This window comes from Ips typographus, linkage group LG6, assembly GCF_016097725.1.
Source record: "Ips typographus isolate SLU linkage group LG6, UJ_Ityp_2.0, whole genome shotgun sequence".
In the NCBI taxonomy this organism is placed as follows: Eukaryota; Metazoa; Arthropoda; class Insecta; order Coleoptera; family Curculionidae; genus Ips; species Ips typographus.
In genome coordinates, this window is record NC_138427.1 from 2,285,126 (window position 1) to 2,307,999 (window position 22,874).

The 22,874-nt window shown below is 33.9% G+C and overlaps 1 protein-coding gene across 8 annotated transcripts in view; it reads left to right on the forward strand.

Moving 5' to 3' along the window:
- Positions 1–22,874, forward strand: part of Ten-m (teneurin transmembrane protein Ten-m) — a 147,899-nt gene that overhangs the window by 103,949 nt on the left and 21,076 nt on the right. Inside the window, exon 1 of one of the 8 annotated variants that reach the window (XM_081983071.1) lies at positions 14,621–14,740. The exons of 6 other annotated variants lie outside the window; for them this stretch is intronic. Coding sequence is in view for 1 of the 2 variants with exons in the window: in XM_081983072.1 (XP_081839198.1) it covers positions 19,237–19,417 (181 nt within the window). In the remaining variant the exon portion in view is untranslated. Of the gene's footprint in view, positions 1–14,620; positions 14,741–19,106; positions 19,418–22,874 lie in introns of those variants that run through there. One more of the 8 variants, XM_081983072.1, reaches the window with a different exon arrangement.

Consider the following 22,874-nt stretch of genomic DNA (forward strand, 5'->3'; position numbering starts at 1 on the left):
TGTTTGACCTAATTCACCTAATCACCAAAGTCCTTTGGTATAAATATGCCCTTTTCTGTGCATGTTACCGAGATATTGAATTTCAACAATGAGAGTATATAACGTTTTTCTATAAGAATTTACAAAATTCATACACCGGAAACCAATGCTCATACTCTCTTTGGCTTTCTTAAAGAGCTGTAAGCAATTATTTAAAAGGCAGCCTCTGACGTTTTTCCAATTTTCCGGAAAACGGAGAAAGATAATTTAATTTGGAAACCGGAAATATGTTTCACATAAAATTCTCTAAAACTTTCCCCATTTAAGCGACTCTGTAGCTCTTTCCGAGATCTTAATACATGTAGAACCAATATGGGACACACTGTATAATTGTACACTTAGGTGTTATCCATTAATGAATAAGTAACAGCATCAGATATAATTACCACAATATTTATCAATCTGATCTTTTCTGGTTTCAAGCCTCCCTTTGATTTTAATATTTTGTTGCAAAATTCATGAAAACGTTTTCTGATTGCAGTGATTGCATTAATTAGAGGCAGGTATAACCTAATGTAGCTGAGCTACCACAAGCAACATACTTTTTTCTTTGGTTTAGGAAAGCATACATAATAGCACAGTGCCTGTACAAGATCATTAGTTATAAACGATTTCCATCACTTTCAAGGTTCGCTTAATTTTTAATGCATGGAGGCTACAGTAATCCTTTAGTGCACATTCTAATCAGAAAGGCACGCGAACTGTGCCTAAATATATAAACAATTATACAGCGTTATCGTTAAATCAAGACCTATTTTAAATAGTTACAACAGAATTGCTTACACTTACAGCATAATTATAAGTCGGGTTAAACGAGGAACGGCCGGGGTGAGTTTTGCATGTGAGAGGGATGCGTGCGGCATGCGATTCGTTTTAAGCGCTCCACTATAAATAAGGGGCTTTGCGCAAATTCCAAAGGTTAAACTGTGTAATCAGATTAGAAAAAAACGGCACATAAAGCGCAATAAAATATTATGGTCAGCGGGTCAAGCTGTAAATAAAATGTTGACCCCTGGACGTTCTTTTACCAGTCCCAGTTAATTGGTCTTTTCACTTCAATAAATAAGACAACGCCAGGAAGTTATGGATTTACAGTTTATAATTAAATTGTACACTGAAACAAACAACAAGATAAAAATTAGAAAAATGGTAGGGTAAGCAAAAATTAGACTGCAAATCCTTGTGCTGAACACGGTTGCGATAAAGCTACCCATGGGTGAAATATAGAGGCAACGTAAATCTTCGTAATTACGACGTTTTAACTCAGAAGCACTTTGTTAGTCTGCATACGCGACTTTGCAGGAGCGAATAACTCAAAACGTATATTTGCATGTTTTCACTGTGCCCATAACGGTTCGTATGCGCTTTGTCTCGTTGCCTGTTTAGCATGTTTTACCTGACAATTATGGCCCCATTTAAATTACCCCAGCCCGCGAATGTTGGTTGTAGAGCATGAATGGTAAAGCTTTTCCGACTAACATAAAAACTTTCTAAATGAAAGTCTCAACTTCTAATTACCCCATCGACTTTACAGGTGTAGAAACTTAATTTATTAGCGGTGAAGCCGCCCTGGTGTGGCATCCCCCTTGTACTTGTCGTGTCAAAAACCCGTTCTTCACGAAACGACTTTGGTATCCGGGAAAAGCCTTCTGACATTGACAAATTCATAACATAAATTTACGACGCCGTATCTATCGTAATCTGCGGAACAAATGACCCTAAGATAGTCGCCGTTATTATGTGAAAATGGCTTCGTTTGGAAGGCCGTATTAATTTTTCTTTCTTCCACAGAATACTGTCATTGGCAATGTTTGAAACTAAACGTAAAACGTAGTGATTTTCCGCCCCTTACTCCGCGAAGAAGGCAGTTAAGACCTCGGGGGTCATACTCCTGCTTGTTTACCGGATTTTACTGCCGCTCCGGCCCAACCATTATCTCCGCTACTATAATTATCTTTGTTTTCCTTTTATTATATCTACGACGTCCGAACGCGGAACGGACGGCTCCTGCAGTTAAGGTAACTAATCTGCGGTGATTGCTCTCCTGAGATCCCGGAGCGATCCTGCTGGAAGCCCATATGAGCTCCTTTTCGTCTTAGGCCCGGAGCGGAGAAATTGGATTATTCTTACCCCCGCAGTTGATAAGCAACTCTATGGTGCCAGAAATTATTTATAACTACAATACCAGTCTGTTAGGTATTTAGAAAACATGAGAAACATAATCTAGTACGTTAAGGTTGCCATCCACCTTATACAAACTATCCCATACAAATGCAAAGTTTGTATTTTTCAGATGATTTCAAGAGATGAGCATAAGAATGTGTTGAAATGATTGTGATGGCTAATTGACCAACATTTAAAAAATAAGATTGAAAAAAATTGTAGAAATGATTGAGCTGGCTAAGTACCCAATACTTTCCAAAGAAGAGTGGAAAAATGTGTTGAAATGATTGGGCTGGCAAATTACTAAAATTGAAACCCTTTGACTTCACATCTTCTGGGGACTTCTGGGGGAAAACAACAACACCTAATCAGAAAATCAGAAATGTTTTTAAAAACTAGCGAGTAAAAAATCTGATCTCTCTGACTAACTGAAGCAAAAAACATGAATACTCCCCATTCCATCTTGTTATTTGCCAAGCACTATAATAGCAGAAGCCGAGCAAAGATGCCTATGGGGACATTACATGACCGGACCAGCAATCTGATCCCTGGAGTCATCAGGTAGTACTGAATTTATAAATAATTATACGTGCACAGTTTCATATCGGATTGGATTATACGCTGAGGGCTATAACTTGTTAAAGACTTGCAACGAGTGTTTATTAGGTATTGTGGGAATTTTTTTAGCTTGCAACTTGAATGTTGACTGACGAGTTTTCAGGAAGCAGTTACGCATCTTGCCTATTATTTTATACGTGCCTTTATGTAGAGGTAAAACAATAAAATCACTATCTTTCTAGCACGTGGCGTAGTTATTGAGTAGCGTGTATGGCCATTCTTTATTGTTATGGTTTTCCTTTTGTTTGTTGTCCCTCTACACCTAATCAGTAATCATCACCTTCCTTCATCAAATTGTTTACTTAGCGTGGCTTCTTAATCAAACCATGACAAACAGACAGCTGGTTCTTAACACTATAAGCACAAGTAGGTTCATTTAAATGTATATAACGTTTGAGTTTATCAAAAAAGCACTCAACAAAATGACTGGCTCACTTGACACAAAAGAAAACGACCATGCAGGTATGTGCGGTGAGAAAATCCGCTTTATTATGCATAAGAATACATTCACACAAATCGTTCTTTATTGTCCTTTCATGACTCAGTTGTCGGGGTGTTAAAGATCCCTATCGATGATACAAATTACTAACGTGTGAATGTTTTCATATTTACAGCACGCATTTTATAAATTAACCGGGCGTGTTTGCTCTACAGATTATTCCACTGTAAATTTGAATTGCGAAAAGAAAAAACTGCGAATTCTCCATGACTCAGAACGGATGCAAATACCTCATTAATGGCAATTTTGTATGCAGTTTGCGTATGAAAGCTTGCACCTTAGAGCGGATAATATTCACTTAACTCGAGATGAAGCTTTATTTTTAGTTTCGGTTTTACCCGCGGTCCCTCTAAAGCTCGTAGCTTAACCGGTGTGCAATTTTGTGGAAGTAATTTTCCAATTATACTTTCCGCACAGGTCGTTAATGCGGTTAAATCGTCTTAGACCTGGAAGCCACGGTGGAAAAGTATTGCAAATTTCTTGTAACTTAACCGATAATGTGTGTCGGGTCATTAAACAACTTCTCAGAATAGTTTTAGAAAAAGATTTCACTTCTTAAAGAAAAAAAGTGAGATGGAGCACTTGAAACCAGATGTAAACTTAGAAAAGGAAGAAGATCATCATTTATTTTTAATTTTGTGATTGTAGTACTATAATTCTGTGAATGGACATCAAATTTGGAGGTTTCAAAAACAGGATATTCACATTTACAAATTGCAACTTGGTTCTAAGTGTTGACTTTATAAAGCACTCATAAAGAGCCCAGTAAATAAAATAGTAAATAAATAAAAATTAATACAATCGTACCACTTTTGCTTTGGGAGAGACGTGCCAAAAAGTTTAGTGACTCTAGGAACACTATGAATAATTTAATCCTGTTGTAAACTGTTGGCTACTGATAAGTAATTTAAAACTTAAAATCATTAATTGGTAACAGCAGTGTAATTTCTAAATCACCTGCAGACGAAATCCATAATTTTTAAGCAGCGGAAAATTATTTTTGACTTTTCAGCTGTGAAAGTAGAGCAAAGTTTTGCAATGCAAATTTCTGGCACATACAATCTAGACATTAGGTTACAGTGTAGAATAATGAGAATGCTTGATTGTAAGAGGGCAAATTTTAATGAGGAATAATGATACTTAAACGTAAATAACCGTACTTTTAGTTAATTTAATTTAGCAACTACAGTAAATGTTTCTTGCTTGAATGACTGAATAGAAGAGACTTTATAGGTGTAGCTAGCAAAACATTAAATTCACATTTACATGACTAACTTAAGCTTAATTTTTGACCTTTTAACTTTTGATTAACTAGTCAAACATACTAATTTTTACCGTTACAAGCAAAGATAAAATCAGGTTATTATTCTAATTTAAAGGTAAAGCAACTTAGCAGATTCACTAGAAATGTGATTTATTGTTTATTCAGCTTTCTGACCGTAGGAATTCTTTTCTTTTAATTGGACATTCAATGCTTGATTCTTATTAGAGGAACATTTTTAATATTTATGGATATAATGTTACAGAATGTTAGTCTTTTTTCGTATGTTTTTATTTCATCAGACATGATTAACGATTGACAATTATAATTTTTGTTTCTGTTGTGTGTACAAACTGGTTTTTGTACAAAGAACTCGAAAATATCTCAAAAAACGCAGTCCATTTGTGAAATGGACAACAAAATTTTTGGTCTTTTTTGAGCGGCTGTGTCTTCAAATTGAGTCACTCGATTTTAATAATTGTTTTGAGGATTAAAAGGTATTTTCTTTCTCTTCCTGATGACCTAAATGATCTGGCGAAAACGTTTAGAGATATTGACCACAAGACTCGATTAAGGTTATTGTGAAATAAAAAAAATATTTTTGCGTGAAATGGCGTTAGACTGAATTTTTATTTTTTTTACTACGCCTCAGTCACACCCTGTATACTCCGATCCGTGGCAACTTTTGCAGAGATCATTTAGTTCATCAGAAAGACAAAGAAAATACCTTTTAATCCTCAAAAAAATTAGTTAAATCGAGTTAATCAATTTGAAGAAACAGCCACTCAAAAAAGACCAAAAATTTTGCTGTTCTATTCTTTTTTACGAGCAGTTTATAAAATTTCAAAATTAACTATAACTTGGGTCACTTTTTTTAGTCTATTAGCTTTTTAGCAGTGTATGACATAATCAATTATTTTTGCAGATTTACAGACACGTAATTTATTGTTTGTAGACAGTTTTAAACTTATATGTGGTGCTGAGGAAAATATCACTCAAATTGTTATATTTTGTTACTGATTATAACTAACAACAAATCATTATGAAAGCAGATAAGCATGTTCTAGTTATATGCAATTGCAACACTATAACTGAAGCAAATCATCAAGAGAAAAATGAAAACTGGAAGTTAATCCATTAGATGTTCATTGTGGTTAAATCATTTTAGTATCCAGTTTATCAAGCTACGCGTGCTAATGGTCAACAAATTGAAATTCACGAGATTTAGAATTGGCATTCACACAAAAAGAACATTTGTCATACTATTCTTGCTGACTGCACATTTATTCAATGTTTTGGACGTATATGCAGGAATAAATTCTAGGTCGCGATCTCATTTTATCAAGAATATTGAACGGAAATATCTAAGACATAAACATAGTCTGGATCGAACAGGTGTATAATCACGATTTCATTCATGTTATCCAGATGGTTCCAGCGTTCCACGTGTGCAATCACCACCACGTCTGTTCAATTTTATATTGTCGATCGGTAATTAAATTTCTCATTAGCATCGCAATAACACTCCTGCTTGGCAAAATCGCGCGTTTTCCCGACCCGCTGCATTATAATTCGCCGACAAATTAATTCCTCGTTTGTTTTCCAGACGAATTTTCGACGGTTTGTCGAGCATTTTAAAGCAATGCCGCATTGTGGACCGTTTGTTTGATTTTGTGCAATCGCCATCCGCGTAGAATTAAAATCATCGACCGAACAGAATTTTGATGTTTGTTCGCTGAAGCAGCGTTTCTTCCTCCGCCTATGGACGGCACAAGTGCAACCAAATGTAAATTTTGGGGCTCATTGTTTGTAGAATAGCGTGTTGTCGTATTGTATAGGAAGTTGATTAGTATTCATTTACTTCGTTTTTCAAATTGGTGGTACCACCTTAAGGCGTACCTTTGTCATTCAGGATGAATAAACCCAGACGACCTGCTGTCTACTACATGCATTAGAATATTATATGAGCATAGCTTTGACTCTGCTCACCCTGTATACAACGGTGTCCTGCAGTGCAAGCCATGTTAATAAACAGCAATTGACTTGGGTGGGCATTAAGGAGGGCCTCTTAGGTAGTTTTAGTCAGACTGCGGTATTGTTTCGACCCTTAAACATCCTTTTATATGAATAGAGACAGTTCTTGAAAAACACTTCAAAGTTACATGCCCAGAACGAATAATGAACATTTTGATTCCTATCTGTTCTTCAGTGTTTGGACACCTTGGCAAATTGATCACAATCTTCGAATAATTTACGATCGTTTAGTGAAAAATTGCATCTGATAGGTCGAAGCAATATATGTAAATTTTTGCGAGAATCACAGGGTCGGAATTTAAAGGGCGCGATACATTTTAATTAATCAAAGTTTCCAGTGAATTCGTTAGACGCTAATTTGAAGTGTTTTTAAGGCGGCGATGTCGGGTCTTCTGCCCTTCCCTGAAGGCCCGGACGTGTTTTTCGGAAGGGTAACACGTCATCAATCACCCTTTTGTTCGGCGTCCCTAATATCTAGTGCAATCGGTCATTTTATATTGAATGAGGATGGTGATAATGCAGTCGAATTCCTTTCAGACGCTTGCCAGGGTGAAAAGTTTATTGCGAATGTTTAAAGGAATTTTTTTTGGGGGGATACTGAAACCACCTCCAAAATACCAAAAAGGCATAGTCAGAAAGAAATTTTTTTTGTAATTTACCCAAGGTTTTGTGTGGATAAAACTTTGTCATATCTACAACTGTATACACTGTGCTATTTGGAAAAAGTCTAATTTTGTTATTTCTAACTTTAAAGTGAGTTATATAAAATAGTAATTTTCACACGTATGGTATACAGAATTTTAAATCATTTCTGATGGAAACTAAATAATAGATATACACACTGGAATATTGACAGTTTTCTGACAGCATAGTTTAAATTAGTTAGTTTTTTCTGTCAAAACTGACCAGATTCTGGCTATTTAGGAAACATACTGCAACTTTGCTAATTTAAACTATGCTGTTCGTGATTAAAATTATATTCAATAACCCTGTATTTTAGAAAGTACTGTACTTTTATCAGTCAGATTTTAGAAACAATATCTTTAATTTTCTTAATATTAGGTAGTATTTTCCAATAATAAATATAATTACCTTAATAATAGTAGATTTTTCTTTGATGAAAATATCACAAAAGGATTAGGAAACTGGCAAACTACGAAAAGCAGTAACTTTCTTGCATACTGTATCTCTGGGAGTTCTTCTGGCTCTGTTTATTTTTTATTATTGCAAGAAAGGTTTTTTCTTTCAAATATTTACTACTAGAAATTAAATACGAAAATAAAAAATATAGAAAAATCGGTTAATTAAGCGAATGAAAGTATTGCCAGGGCAGTTGAGAAATTCTACTTAAAGAAAACTTGTTTCCAATTAAAATATAAGTCTTTAATCGTCTATATGACATATTCGTTTATTTAGATATCAACAGAAGCAAAAATGTATAAAAAGCATAAAATAGTTGAGGATGTTATTATATCGGTTAAAATTCGGTAAAAAGCATAAATGGTAGTTGGTTTTCTTCCTAATGTGGACAAAGTATTCAATCCTACGTAATTGATACGAAATTGAATTCTACTTTGAAAATTTGTTAAATCATGGTTTGTTCCAATTGTTAGCTTAGCTAATCCAAGATGTTTGCATAAGAAGATTACTAAAGTTTTATTAATGGTCAATGCTGAAAAGAAATGGTAATAACCACTGTAAAGCCTTACGGTTAATCCAAATTGTCTAGAGTAGCAAAACGTTACTTAATTACATTCAGCTCAAAAATTGCTAAAAGTGGTAAACGTCAATTACTTTAGAACTTTCCTTTGGAATTAATTTTCCTCACCTTAGTGAAGATTTCCTGGTCCTTCTTAAGAAGATTTTCTTTGTGTAAATTCTAGTTACTTGGTATAATAAATAATTACTAATCCAAGAAAAATATACTATTAGTAAGTCTTCTTGATCATGAATCATCATCATCATCATACTCGTTGATGAAGTAAATTAACACATATAATATGACTCCTTGCTTCATCGTGTGGTTGAGAATAAATAAGCTGAAAATGTAATTATGTGCTTATTCTACTTTCCAAATTATATCAAACACGTTTTTCTTTTTGTTGCATCCAAAACCACCATCACATTTTTCGCCTCTGTCCTTGAGGAAATGATGTGCAATCCGTTCTACGTTTTCGATAGTGAATCGATATAACAGTCACGTTCTGAACGGTTTTTGTGGTGTGGGTTTTACATTTTAGGAACTCAAATTTCTGCTAATACCAGGAAGTAGTTTTGGCATGTCTTACTGGTTGTGTGATAACATAAATTTTAATAAAGTAGAATAATATTGTTGTTTGGTCTTTGATCTCTTTGCTTGTTTACTGAAATTTATATATAAACAGCAAGCATTCGCCTGCGACCAATCACAAACCACTTTTTGTATTCAAATCGGCCCCAGCTTCGACTTTCGAACAATAAAAACGAAATTGAAGGCAAAGTTTATGATCAACGCCATAAATCAAGCGAAACCGACCGCAAACATAAGTGTAATTCTTGTTTTATTGTCTTCTCCTCTTGCTTTTATATGCATGCCTATTAATTTCTTTTCTTTGTTAACTAGAACCATAGCTATCGAACCATGATGAGTGCTTTTTCGTCGCGTCACCCGCTGGTTTTATTACTGTAACCACACCAAGTTATGAAACCACCCAAAATGCCTTCACCTTACTTCAAAAATGATAATATCAGCATAACGTAAACCGTATTTTTGTGGGTTAGGGAGTATTTCCCAAACACCTAGTTTCTAATATATTGGATACGTGGCCGTGATATCGCGTGAAACAGGGTGATATTACAAAACGCGACCGCAGTTTCGGATGGCCGGAAAGACATCCAGATAGAGGCTTTGGATTCCCGATAAGAAGGAGTCCCGATAAACAGGACGATCGACCAAGAAATATGGCGGAAACGCGGGGTTTCTGTGTCGTAGGGCACACGCAACGGCGTGGCCCCACTAACTATAAATTAGAGGGTCGGGAATGTCTTTGATGCGCCCTCGGTTTCTATATGTGCGCCCAGATCGAATTCTTACGAATGCGGTTCCACTAAAGATCTTTTATAGGGATTCCGTTGGATGTTTTCTACTAGATAGATACGTGTCGAAGATTTCAGTTTGATTGATGTTCCTAAGGTTTCTCCACTGTAAGTTGGGGGAACAAGGAGAGGGCAGCTGACTTTGACTTACCAAAGAAAGTTTTCCTGTATACAATCGATTTTTTTTTCAAAGAAAGTCAATTATAATTCTAAATGAATTACCCATATCTTTCCAATTGGAAAAAGAAGGAATAATCATCTATTTCTAAGTATGAGTATTGTTCATTCTAGTTAGATAAAAAATATAGATTTTATTTTAATTTGAACTCTTCATTCACTCAAATCACTACAAACTGATACTGGATGACTGGAACCTTCTTGAGAACTTTTACGTTTTCCAATCCAAAACACTCCAAAACACTGGAATATTCTCAGAAAGGTAGTTTTATCAAATTTAGGTCACAAAACTGACATTTGTCATTCGACCACATATCGGTAGCTTACTAAAATTAATTGAAAAACATTTGAAATTTTTTAAGGAAGGTAATTCTAGGAAACTTAGGTAAACAAAAACATACACACGTCTCTCCTGATCAGTGTATATGGGCAAAGAGAAAGAGCCGTTGCAATAACGCGGATGCTGCTTGGAACCGATGAACAACGGTTGTTTCCTCTTCTTCTTTTACTGATTTTAATTGAAATCGAATTCTTTATTGTCCGTGAACAAAAACTGAGTGATAGGAAGGAATTGTTGGCGTTTGGACATTTTTCAGTCGGACTCGAACCAACAATTTTCGTTTAATGAAGTTGAAGGAAATTCCTTAAAAAGACTTTCAGGCAGCATTTTTGACAGTAAGAAGCTTCCAGTCTCCAATAAAACGTTCAACTGCTTCTATTTGACATTTTCTCGTCACTAAAATGCTTTCGGTAGTGATTTGACAACTGAAAGTCCTGAAAAAGACTTTCAGGCAGCATTTTTGACAGTAAGAAGCTTTCAGTTTCCAATAAAACGTTCAACAGCTTCAACAATTTCTAGTCACTAAAATGCTTCCAAAGAAACTAATTCTGACTTTTTAAAATCGGTAGATTTAGACTTATAAGGCACAATTTCGAGCAAAAAGCTTATTTTCAATTACTTTCTACAATACTTTGAATTAGCTTATCAACAACAGAAACATCACTTTTGTTATTTTTGCCAAATTGCACAACTGAACCACAGTTTCATTTATTGTTGGTTAATTCATCAAATAAATTAACCAAAAGAAAATAAAAACAAATTTCCAAAATATCTTTTTTTTTTGGATATCTCCTTGTGGTACCCTGTAAAGTGACTGACATTTTCCCATTAATTGTTTACATTCTGCAAACTTGATTTTTACAACACATATTGAAGTACAAGTACAATAATATTTCTAGTAAAAATTAAGTTATCAAGTTGAAACTTATTCGGACTTTTCATAACTGGTTCCATAAATAGCTGTCCTAACACTTGCTCAAAGACAAAAGTTTTTAATGCAAATAGTAGTTTGTAATCACGTTTGAGTGTCACATTCTGAATAAAACTGGATTCGTATTCAAGATGAAGTTGTGCAAAGAAAGAACACTCTTTTTTTATTAAAATATTTGAGCCAGAGTTCTATTGTTGTAATAATTGAACTTGCATAAGATGATGCTTAATTTAATTTCCGCTGTGAGTTTCGAAAGTTTATTTCTTTTCTTTTCCGGACCTTTTTTACAATTTTAATCAACTCTTTTATTAAATTACTCCTCCGAACTTTCTTTCACATTTCCAAGCCTCAAAGGGACGTGACAAGAAACTCATTCGTCCCACTTGTAAACCATTCGACTGGTCTATAATCGAAACTAGTTAGCCTTGTTTTGGAAAAAACAAGATCTGAAACAAAAGCAACATTTTTAATTTAAAACCACTTACCACCCATAGCGGGAATGGAAAAAAAGCACTTCAATAGAAACCCGAAGACAAAATTATAGCCATACACAAAACCCCATGCTTTATCGTTAAAAACGGCGATCTTCGCCCACCCACCGAGTAAGACATCGGAAAGTGTAAAAAGAATTTCAATGAACGGCGGTTTAGGAACACTACAAGGTCTTATAGATAAATTAGTATTAAGTGACCCGATTTCGTGGACATTTAGGAACAGATGGCTGTCTAGGTTATTTTTCTATCATGTTTAGGGTTAAATTACTGTTAATCAGTTTGAATTACCAAAACTAATTTAACTTAAAAGAACGCGATTTTTGATTATCAATAATTAACTTGTATTCCTAACTGCTTAACCAATCCAGTGTTTCCAAAATTAGAAGAAAATTATTCAGAGAAAAAAATTAAAACTAAATGCTTGACTGTATGTTAGTGTTATATTCCTAATAGCCTGTTGCATTAAGTCATTAGTAATTAATTTATCATCTTAATGAGTTTCACACACAATACCCTTTCTTATCTTTTTTGGGGTTGAAAATTTATTTATGAAACAGAAAGCTTGCGCAAATTTACTTGTCACCTAGCTGTCCGACGGATTTAGGGTGTAAGAATAAATAGTCTCCCCGGAGTCTTTTATATTTCCGTCCTGTTCTTGCACAATACTCTGGTGAACGATTTTGCTATTTAAGAAACCACATTAATTTCAGAATTTCTAAAGCGGAAATTAGTTCCCGCACTGATTAGTGAATATAAATCGATATCAAAATTGTAAAATCACTAAAAATTAGCATCAACATATAAATGGTTCATATACAAATTTGTTACAGTTTCTGTTACAAAAGTCAACAAAAATGACTTACCTAACAGTTAATTAATAAGAATATTAAATTCTAACCAATTTCAGTCCCAACAAGAAAACAGTAACTAATCTAAACCATTGCAAAAAAAAGAAAATACATTTTCACCAGAATGATAGACACAGAATATCTCAGCTTCAGTGCATCTCAAACATACCACTCTTCACATTTTCTGTTTCATCTTCAGACAAAATAGAAAAACCATTTGTTTTTTGTCCAGACAAATCAAATGCAAAAAGTGTTAAAAAGACATTCATCGTCATGATTGTCAACATACAAAACAGTTATTTATGCAACAAGTGCAAAAAGTACATCTTTCCTGCACGCAAGTGCAGACCGAAGGCCGAGAAGAAAGACTAGTGGAAAGAAGAACTTTTTGCACTAAAAATCGTTCAAAAAAGTGTACTTTTTTGCATTTTTCATTTGCAGAAATTAGATTTGCTGCCAATTAAAGTTAGTATTCTCAATATAACATTTTTAATTTCTGTATTTTGAAGAGTTTTACAGTTTTTGTTGGCACAAAGTTTTTACTTTATATGTGAACTTGAAGCCAAGTTTTGGTTGTTCACCTGTTTGTAAATTTCTACATTGTTTTACTAAGACACTACCTACGTAATTCTAGCATACTAAGCAAAAAAAAATAGCCTTACAGAACATACATTCCGGAATCATTTTTCAAAACAAGTTTAATTACGTTTCAGAATTTCGTAGTTAAATCTTCGCGAATGAGCGAAAATATTTACAAAACAAACTGAACGTGTCTGTTATATAAATAAGAGCGGAAGCGGATTTTGCTCTAAATACCTTCCATAAGTTCGCCGTTGAATCAATAGGGAATCTTAACAATGATGAACTCACCCTTCCATCTTAGGAGGAATAAATGCATTTCACTCACTAAAGTGGAGTGAGTGATTGATTGCTAGGTATAGAGACCTATTAATTGAGAATCTCTGAATAAAAGATCTACGTAATGAATGACTGGGTAATACTATTGAGGGCGGATAATTGGATGCCTGTCCCTTTTAAGGGGAGCTGAAAGTAACTTTTATGTACCACCAGTGTTCTTCAAGTTAATGAAATGATAATGCAAAATAATATGGTTGTAATGTCATTTTTCTTTCGATTCTGGTAAGTCAGCTTCTTGATGGACGGCCATAGAGGTGAGATTAGCTATTATAACGGGTGACGTAAAACAAGAAAATTTCAAGTTCAAGTCACGTTGCCGCGAGTCTAACATCTGGAACTGACTAATTAGGCAGAACAGGAAATCTGGCTAAGAGATACGACGAGATATCTCCGTTAGTAGTAAACCCATGCATTTAAGTTTCGCCGGTAAAAACATATATTATGCCAGGATCTAAAACAGCATTCTTTTGAAATAGGTCGGTTCATTTCCAAAATAGGGTTCTTCAGCAACCTTTTCTGATGGAATGAGTTACTCTAAATTGTGGGCGGAGTACTGGGAATATATTTCACCAAGCACAGTTCTTTTAGACTGACTCATAAATGTTAAAAGCTTTAAGCAATTTCCTATCAGCTAATAAAACTTTATTTCGTACAATGCCCGAATCTTAATTAGCACTTACACATATAACTGTTCAAACCTGCATAATTATTTCAAAGCGTTAAACCTGAATTTTAATAAGCATTTTCGACACAGCTTAGCAGGTGGGCTTTTGTTTATGTTCTTACCGAAATAAGGTTCCACCAATACGCATTTAAAGCATAAAATATTACCGAGGGTTAATACGCCATATCACACTCCCTCCTGCCTTTCGGAGTAAACTGTTATTATGATTTACCGATACCCTTTGCCGTAGAAAAAAAAAGCCCAATGTTATTTCCTGCTAAATTTATTTATGGCTACAGCTTTGAACGAGAAAAACAGAAATCTTTACCCTTGAATTTCGGCGGCAGCCTAAATAAAATCTCGTTATACATTCAAATCTAAACATCTTGCAGAGTGTAATTATTATAAATATTCATTGACGGTTTGCCACATAAACAATGTGGTTCGCAAAAACAAATAACGTTTCGTAATATAAACGTGAATTGAGGAAATTTCAAAGGCAAATGTTAGTTAGCTTTTTGCAGTGTTAACAGATTCATTAGACTGTGAGACAGAGTGTTAAAATCTGTATATGGTTTTGTTCCTTTTGTAAATTGAGGCATATCTAAATGTGTTGATAAATTACAAACAATAGTATGGAAAAACTGAGAAGCTGCAAGATGATATGATAACATTTTTGGTAAAGATTTTAATTTTTCATTCATATAACTTGACATTTCTCTATAGCGACTCTAGAAGTAGTAAAAATAAGCATTGTGTTTTTCAGTTTATAAAAATTTTCTACATAAATTACAAGATATGGCAAAAAGGGCAAATAAAATAATCCTGCCAAAATGCAGGATGTAAAACTGCAGAACATACTGGGTGTTTCAAATAAAAATATCGAGGTGCTGAAAACGAAAGTTACAAAATTTTGAACATTTTTACATTAAAACTCACTTTCCTGATTATTTTTGTATGAGTTAATGATCAGCTTAGACACTCTAAACACTAAAAAAGCTCTTCTTTTATTAAAAATCTGTAACCATTTTCAGTTTTACTCTACTTAACTACACTACTCTACTACAGGAACTTATTATGCACAACGCTGATCATCAGTTGTATTTATAGTACAAAATATTTAATAATTACTAGAGTAATAAATACTATAATTTGGCGCCTTAAATTTGTTATGTGACTCATATAATTCGCTGAAACAATACATTTTTAAACACAATGGCCTGATTCACTACATTTAAATTCTATAGTTTATTAACATTGCGATTGACAGTATTGACACTAATGTAATTATACTTAAAAATTAAAATTGTTGCATAAGTACTACCAGCAAAATACAGTATGTTTACAAAGATTAACAAATAAACGAATAATTTGATCAGGTTTACCTCCATAATCATAGACTTTTAGCTCATAGAGTGTGAGTTGTTTGTTCAATTTGTACATTATGAAGAAAGCTCATTATGAAAATGTCTTAATCATAATCTTCAGTCAAACAATTTTAAAGTTTCTGATAATAATCAAAGGACTCCCGTTACAGTTGTAAGAAACTTATCCGGCGCCCTACACTATAAACATCCCCCATTAGGGTATATGAGATATTAGACCTAGAAAAATAGGGAATATCCGTTTTCTCCGTCTAAATCCGCCCCTGTAGAGTGCAGCTTTGGCGTTAAGAAGATTATCGAAATAACAATAAAGCAACCTTTTAGCTCGAGAGCAACAATAAATAACATTTGTAAGAGGGACCCGGGTCCCATATTATACACCATAAGACCCACTCTTATGCCCCGAGAAATTCCATTTCGAAGATGAATGCACCGAATTGTCATTGTGTAGCGTATTAGCATTTTCTTGACTTGGTGTGCACAATGTGACACGATGCACCTGGTGAAAGAACCCGAATTTGACACGATTTCGATTCATGCAATCTTTTCTCGAAACGCAGTCAATGGGAAATTTGTTAATCGTGCGTGGTGGACAAGGATGGCCCTTTCGAAACCTGGAGTGGTGCTCAGAGTAAAATACGGAGGTAAATTCAAATTACACGCTTTGATAATGCTCCTGTTGGTGTTTGTAACAGGGAACCCTGTTCAGAAATCCAGAACATGCTCGGCTTCACTGATAATGTTATTTAGAGATAGGTGCACTGCGAGCTTTAAAACAAATTACGTTGGGTCATAGAACTAAAACTTTATTTCGTTTTTATGAACTCGTAATACTTGAGGCTATTAAAAGCTTTAATAAATAAAGCGGTCCGAAAGATAAGAGTGTACGTATGGTAATTACCCTTTCTGGGAATTGCAGCTTTGATACTCTGTGGTAAGCTAAATTAACTTTTCTAGGATCTCATATTAAATTTTCAAAAAGTTAGATCATTTTAGGAGGTAACCAAACTGTAAAACATTTGCCGAACGGATACAGCATTTGAGTTTGAGTTTTAAAAGCAAAAATAAGGGCATTTACATGAAGTTTTAAGTAGGAAAATTTACTGCCCGCTTTTATGATCTATAAACAAAAACTGATATTTTTTAATGGCTTGGTCCCAAGTATCAAGAAGTTATAAAACACGAACAAAGTGGTACAATTTGTTTTATAGAAGCAGGGATATTTGGTCCAACCATAACGGGATTTAAAAAAGTGTGGCCTTTGTAGGTCTGCTCGCAAAAATACCTGTTTTCCAATAAGGTCTAAAAAAATTAGTCCAGTTAGATTATTGCAGTCATAAATAATCTTAACGGATTTTTTAAATGGTTTTAGTACCCTTTTCAGAAGAGTCAGAAGGGTCTTTATACAGGGTTTCAAAATTGGCTGCAAAAAAAAGTTCAACGTGATGTGAAAATCCGTTATTCGATTATCTCTCAAAGACTTGTTTTCATTTCAAACTTATTTAAATTAAACTAGCTTGTTTCTTAACTTAATATTTTTCGAATAACAAAGAGTTATAGAAAATTGTTTAAAAAAATACTTAAATTAAAAAAATGGTATAGTTATACTTTTAGCTAAGGCCATAAATTGTATTAACGGAATTCTTAAGGCAGCTTTATTACCCTTTCAGTGAATCAGAAGAAAAGGGTAGTTACCAGTTCTGCAAATTTGGTGTATATAACAATTTAGAGACCCCTTTATGTACAATTTCGTGCCAACAATTTTACACCTGTCAAAACTGAAAAATAATGTTGCCAATAATTTTGCAAAAGGATTGACTAGGTTTGACCAAAACCAATTGAAAAATTATCTCTTTCAACCATTGGTTTGAGAAGTCTTAAAGATTTGCTCCAGTTAACTTTTCATAAATCGTGTTACCAGTACTTTTCAAGTTAATTTTATTGCACCTTAAGTGCGTCAAAGCAAAACCGGTAAATTGGGGTTGAGGGTGTGTTTGGATAATGTAAAATAGGCCAGTTTTTGGAAAAGTCGTTATTTATGACACCAATTCTTATATGTTTACCCCTTTTTGTTTTCAGTTGTAAATGGGCCAATATTTTGCTGGTTGAGTTTTAAGAAAATTCATATTTTGGTTGAAGACCATCGCAAAGTAGTTTTTGTACTAAAATTTTTGTCAGAAAACTAAGTTTTTAAACTTAATTAATAAATCCTACTTAAAAAAATTAAATTAACTGTTAACAATTCTTCGTAGGTTGTAATTAACATTTTTAAAAATCACGTGGGTTTTGATACATTTTATGTTAATTACTTCTTAGATTAGTAGAACTCATGGTCAAGGCAGTTCATTGCAATGTATTGGTCAACAAATTGAGTCACAGTTTTTCTCAAGATTATTATTGAAAAAATATGGACAGAGGTTAGTAAATTGCGGGGTTTTTTAGTAAAATCATGAGTTGTGTGTAAAAGAGTTGCTGCAAGAAAACATTTTTGCACAAACCCTGATTTTTGCAACTTTTGAGCACAGTTTGGCGTTAGTGACAGTTGTCACGTGGTTCTGTAACACTATTTATCTAGACGGTCACGTGATAATTGTCAAAATAACTTATAATCTCAGAAATACGTTTTGAAAACTGTGTTAAACTTTAATTCTTTCAGACTCTAGGCAAATTTGGTTTTAGAGGATAATTTAGCTGGGCACGTTACCCACTTTAGAGTAAGAAAATTACCGTTTTAGGCAAATTTTTGGAATCCTTATTAACTAACCTGAAAAAACCCTACAATATTTAGCACAGTCGGGAAGAAAAGCGGTATCTGCCAGAAACACAGTTTAAAAAGAGAATCAAGAACCAAATCGCTGATGAAATCCTCTTGAAGTGAAAAAATGACTGTTAAGCACATTTTTGAAATCCTCATTAAGTTTCTTATCCAATAACCTGAAAAAAACACTGCAAAATAAAACATGTGGATTTGGCTATTCGCAGTATATGAAATGTACCACAACTCACATAATGGCAATGTTATTAAATATACAAAAAAAAAACACAGGAGAACGGTAGAAAAACCACAAAAACCGTGACAACATTGATCGTGACACTTAAACAAAATATCATTCCCGTCATTCTTACAACAGTTAAAAATGTTAGAAATGCAGCAGTTTAACAAGTTAAAAATGTAGACTCCAGAGTGTAACCTACAGCAGAACACATTAGATACAAGCTGTTTTCTACTATGGTATATAAGTAAAATGAGAATTTGGATTTTTCTTTATAGAAGACTCTGTGTCTGAGAATTACAAAGTTCTCTATGAATTCTCTTCAAATTTTATTAAGTTGTCCCTATACCGTAGCTCAATGATTGCCATAATCAAAGACAAAAAAACATCATCATATGTTTCTTATTATACATAATTATGAAAAGAGTATTAGAGGACAGGATGTTTTGTAATTTGTCACAGCATATTCTCCTAGTCATTTAGACTGATTTAAGACTACACCTAAAAACCATCTAATAAGCTTCTGGGACTGGAAGCTTTAACTAACATTCCAACATTTAAGATGCTTTAAACGATTTAAACACTGAGCTTTTAAAAAATTCCTAGAACGGCTCTTTATAAACACAAACCTGAAATAAACCTTTCTAATCCCCTTAAGCCCAACCCTGCACCGTCGGACGCCCTTTCGACTCAAGACAGGCCGTCGTGCCTCCGATTACCGATTTTTAGGGCCGAAAAGACGTCGACGAACATCCGTGGGACGTTTCAGTTTCAGTTTCGGAGTTTCAGTCGGTATCATGATATCGCCGTACGCGTATGGACCTCTACAGAGGCCAGGCGAAGAGAACGAACTATTCACGGAACGATACGCGCTTTACGATCGGTACCAACACGACGGTACTACACATTTGCAAAACGCTCCTCCGCAGTACTCGCCTCCAGGAGAATATTGTGAAGCTGTCCAACAATACTCACAATGTAATTATTATTTTTTGTTACCTTTTACCGTAAAATTTTCCGGAGTTTTTGTGTCAGAAAAGTGAACCGGTAGTGTTGGGAAGGTTTTTGTTCGATAGGGTTGTGTGTGAGGGTGTATAAGTGCAAATTTATGTGCAGCTGGTCGTTTTTGGATGGATTTAAGTTTCTAGGCACAGCGGAAGGTTTTTAGCGAAAATGTGTTAGAGATTTTGGCTCTATTAGGAACATCTGTGGCTTTGTTTCTAGGCGGTCTGCTTCCTATTTCCGCGATTATTTGCAGACATTTTAGTTCATGTTTGTTTTACACTTAGTTGCACGTTTAAATTTTGAATATTTTTTCTTAAAATATTATTCCAGACAAGAATAATTTTTCTTTTATTTTATTTTCACTTACTTTAACAACTAGGAGCTATGCCATTTCTATTACTTTTCCACTAAAATCATCAACACTATTTTACTGTTATTTAGTAGAAGTTTTAATGATTCTAACATTCACTTTTCTTATAGTAAACTCGAGTTTCTGTGAAATAATGTCATAAAATAAGAAGTAATGCATTAAGATCATCCACATTTCGCGTAATATAAACCCGACTTTGTCGGTAATTAAATTATGCATCCTTATGGCAGATTTGCCTGCTTGCACCTTGCGAAGAGCAAGATAATTAGGTACGTGCATGTTAATTAATCGCAGTTTTTGAGTAAAATTTCAAAATTATTTATTATTATTCTAAGAAGGGTGACATGCTATAATGTTTTTAAAACTTAGTATGCTAAACAAGAATATCAGATCTTTGATTGCCTCTTCAATTAAACTGATATAAATGCAGCATGTCTTATAACCATATCCAATTCTGAAGCAAATTGAATTGTTATATCCTTAGTTATATCACTTGTAATCAAGAAGTTAAATAATTTTGAAAACTTTTGAGATTATAGTTAACTGGAAATCTCATTTTGCGTTTGATTAGTTTGTTAATTATACTCATTACCAAACCTGATGTTATATCAAACAATTTTAACAATTCTGCATTGTTTTTAAACCATTAAAATTTAGGTTATAAACATTGCGTCTGTCCGAAGAAAAGCATCTTCCAGAGATTTCTAGCATTCTGCAGTCATTTAAGTGGTTGCAGGAAGTGTTCTTCTTAGTATTTGAAGTTTTTTAACAATATTTTAGACTTTATTTGCTTTCTTTAATGCTTTATGTTTAGTCTATTTTGAGTTCTATAAATTTAGGGCCTTCAAACATCTTCTTCAGAAGGTTTTAGACTACTAAATTTCTAGTTTTCTGACGCCTTTATCACACATTTTCTAACTTTTACCATATTTTATTCTGGAGTTACAGCACTCAAAAGTCATTTTCAGAGAGTTTCTACATTTCTCATTATTAAGATCTTCTGGCACTCCACATTATTCTACAAATTGTAGCATTTTTTCACTTCCTAGATTTTACCACCTTTTAGCATAAGCTCTAACGAGATGGATTTTTGGAACACAGTAAGTTACAAGATCTCAACATTTTTACCTTTAAATCATTCGTTACTTGTTGCCTTGACAGCTCCAGTGTAATTTTATGTAAAAGAGATAATTGCTTAAAAATGAAAACTGAAAAAAACTCTAATTTAGGTATCAATCATACAGCAAACAAGACAAAAGGTTAGTAACTGGAGTAAGACCTATCAAATCACAGAATTATCTAATTAATCACAACATTTCTATTGTTGATGGTTGTAGCAGTAATTGAAACCATGACCAAGCTTAAACTAATTTTTTTAGAGTTGTTAATGAAACTAAGAGTCAAAAAAGGCCACTACATCCGGGAAATCCAAAAGTAACTGCTATAGAATGATTTCAGCATTGTTCATTGAAACTAATCAAGCAAAGAGTCCGGTAATTGAACATGCGTATCCTATTAAATTTAATGGGCTACATATGGATATTTTCCTAACAAACAAAAAAACAATGTTTATCCAACTTATCGGATATAAATGCCTCCCAAAGAATTCAATCAAGAACAAAGATAACTTCAAGCTCTCAATATAGAAAACTAGATCGTAACTCGATCTTTGTTAGGACGAGATTAATGGCTTCTTTAATTAAAGTGTGTTTGTTACAGCTGATACAGTCGATGGTATATTGAATATTGCTGCAGATGGGCTGACTGTAAAAGGAAGCGATACCCATTTATAAACAATACATCATCAGCCAGCACCCGATAAAAAATTAGATTAATTTTTAATTAAGAAGGGTCAGCCAGGGGCCAGAAGATGAATAAATTGTTCTCGGAAATCAAGTGATAAACAGTTATTAATTTTGCTATTATTGGTAACGAAGTCAACGTACTGCATGCGCAACAACACGACACGAAATAGCTTTCACAGTAACTGCCATATTTGGCTCTCCGAGTCAAATGCATCCAAGAAACCTTGAAGAAACCTACACGATTCATTTAACATGTATAATTCATTCCCATTGCGTAAAATTGGTGTTATTGTATCAAGCCGTTAATTATCATAATTTCCTTTCGGACAAAAAAAAGTTGGATGAGATATATGAGACTGGATCGCCAACATTGTTTGGAACAGCTGTGCTGTTTCGAATAAGCAGCTTTTAAAAGTTTTAATATAGAAATCTATTCCAGTTACATGGATTGGAAAATATTGGGAACATATTATAACAACATTTCCACTTCGAAAGATTCCCAGTTGGATTAGGGGGTTAGACAAACTAAAACTTGCCGGGCATTAGTTTCGAAAATATCGAACACGAAAAGCGTGTTTATTTTGTTTATATTCACGCAATAAATCTAGGCAATGTTAGCTTATTATTTATAGCAGTAAAGGAATTAAAATAAATGCTCTTATGATGTTTAGACGTATGGGATTGTTCCACAGTATTTGTGTGTGTAACATTTCCTTGTTCTTCAACTTTTGATATTAATGATTCTCAAAGACTTAGTAGTCTTGACTATAGTTCTCACTTTTATGCACATTAACGCGGATATCTAAACTAATAATTCATTTGTGCAATTAAGAATTAACATAAAGTGTTGCAATGCCACTCAATGACATTTCCTAATGGATTACAATACAGATTTTCTTTAAAACAAACACTAGACCCACACACGCATACATCAGAGTGTGTGATGATAATTTTACAAGAAATTCTTTAGAAGAATCTTGGCTAACTAGTATATTAATTACCCAATTAATAACTTATTTTAAAACAAAGTGCATTAAATTATTGCCCCACATAAACTAGAATTATTCGCCTCTGTTCTCTGGGTATATCAGTTATAATTAATATTAAATACTTGTGAACTAATTTAGAGTTATCGGATGCTCTATTACCTAAATACCGAAAGCATCGGCCATTCCTGCCATGGCAAATTTAATTCCCACAATTTCAATAAAGCGAATAATACACTCGCTTTAATTATTTTCCATGATTGACACGC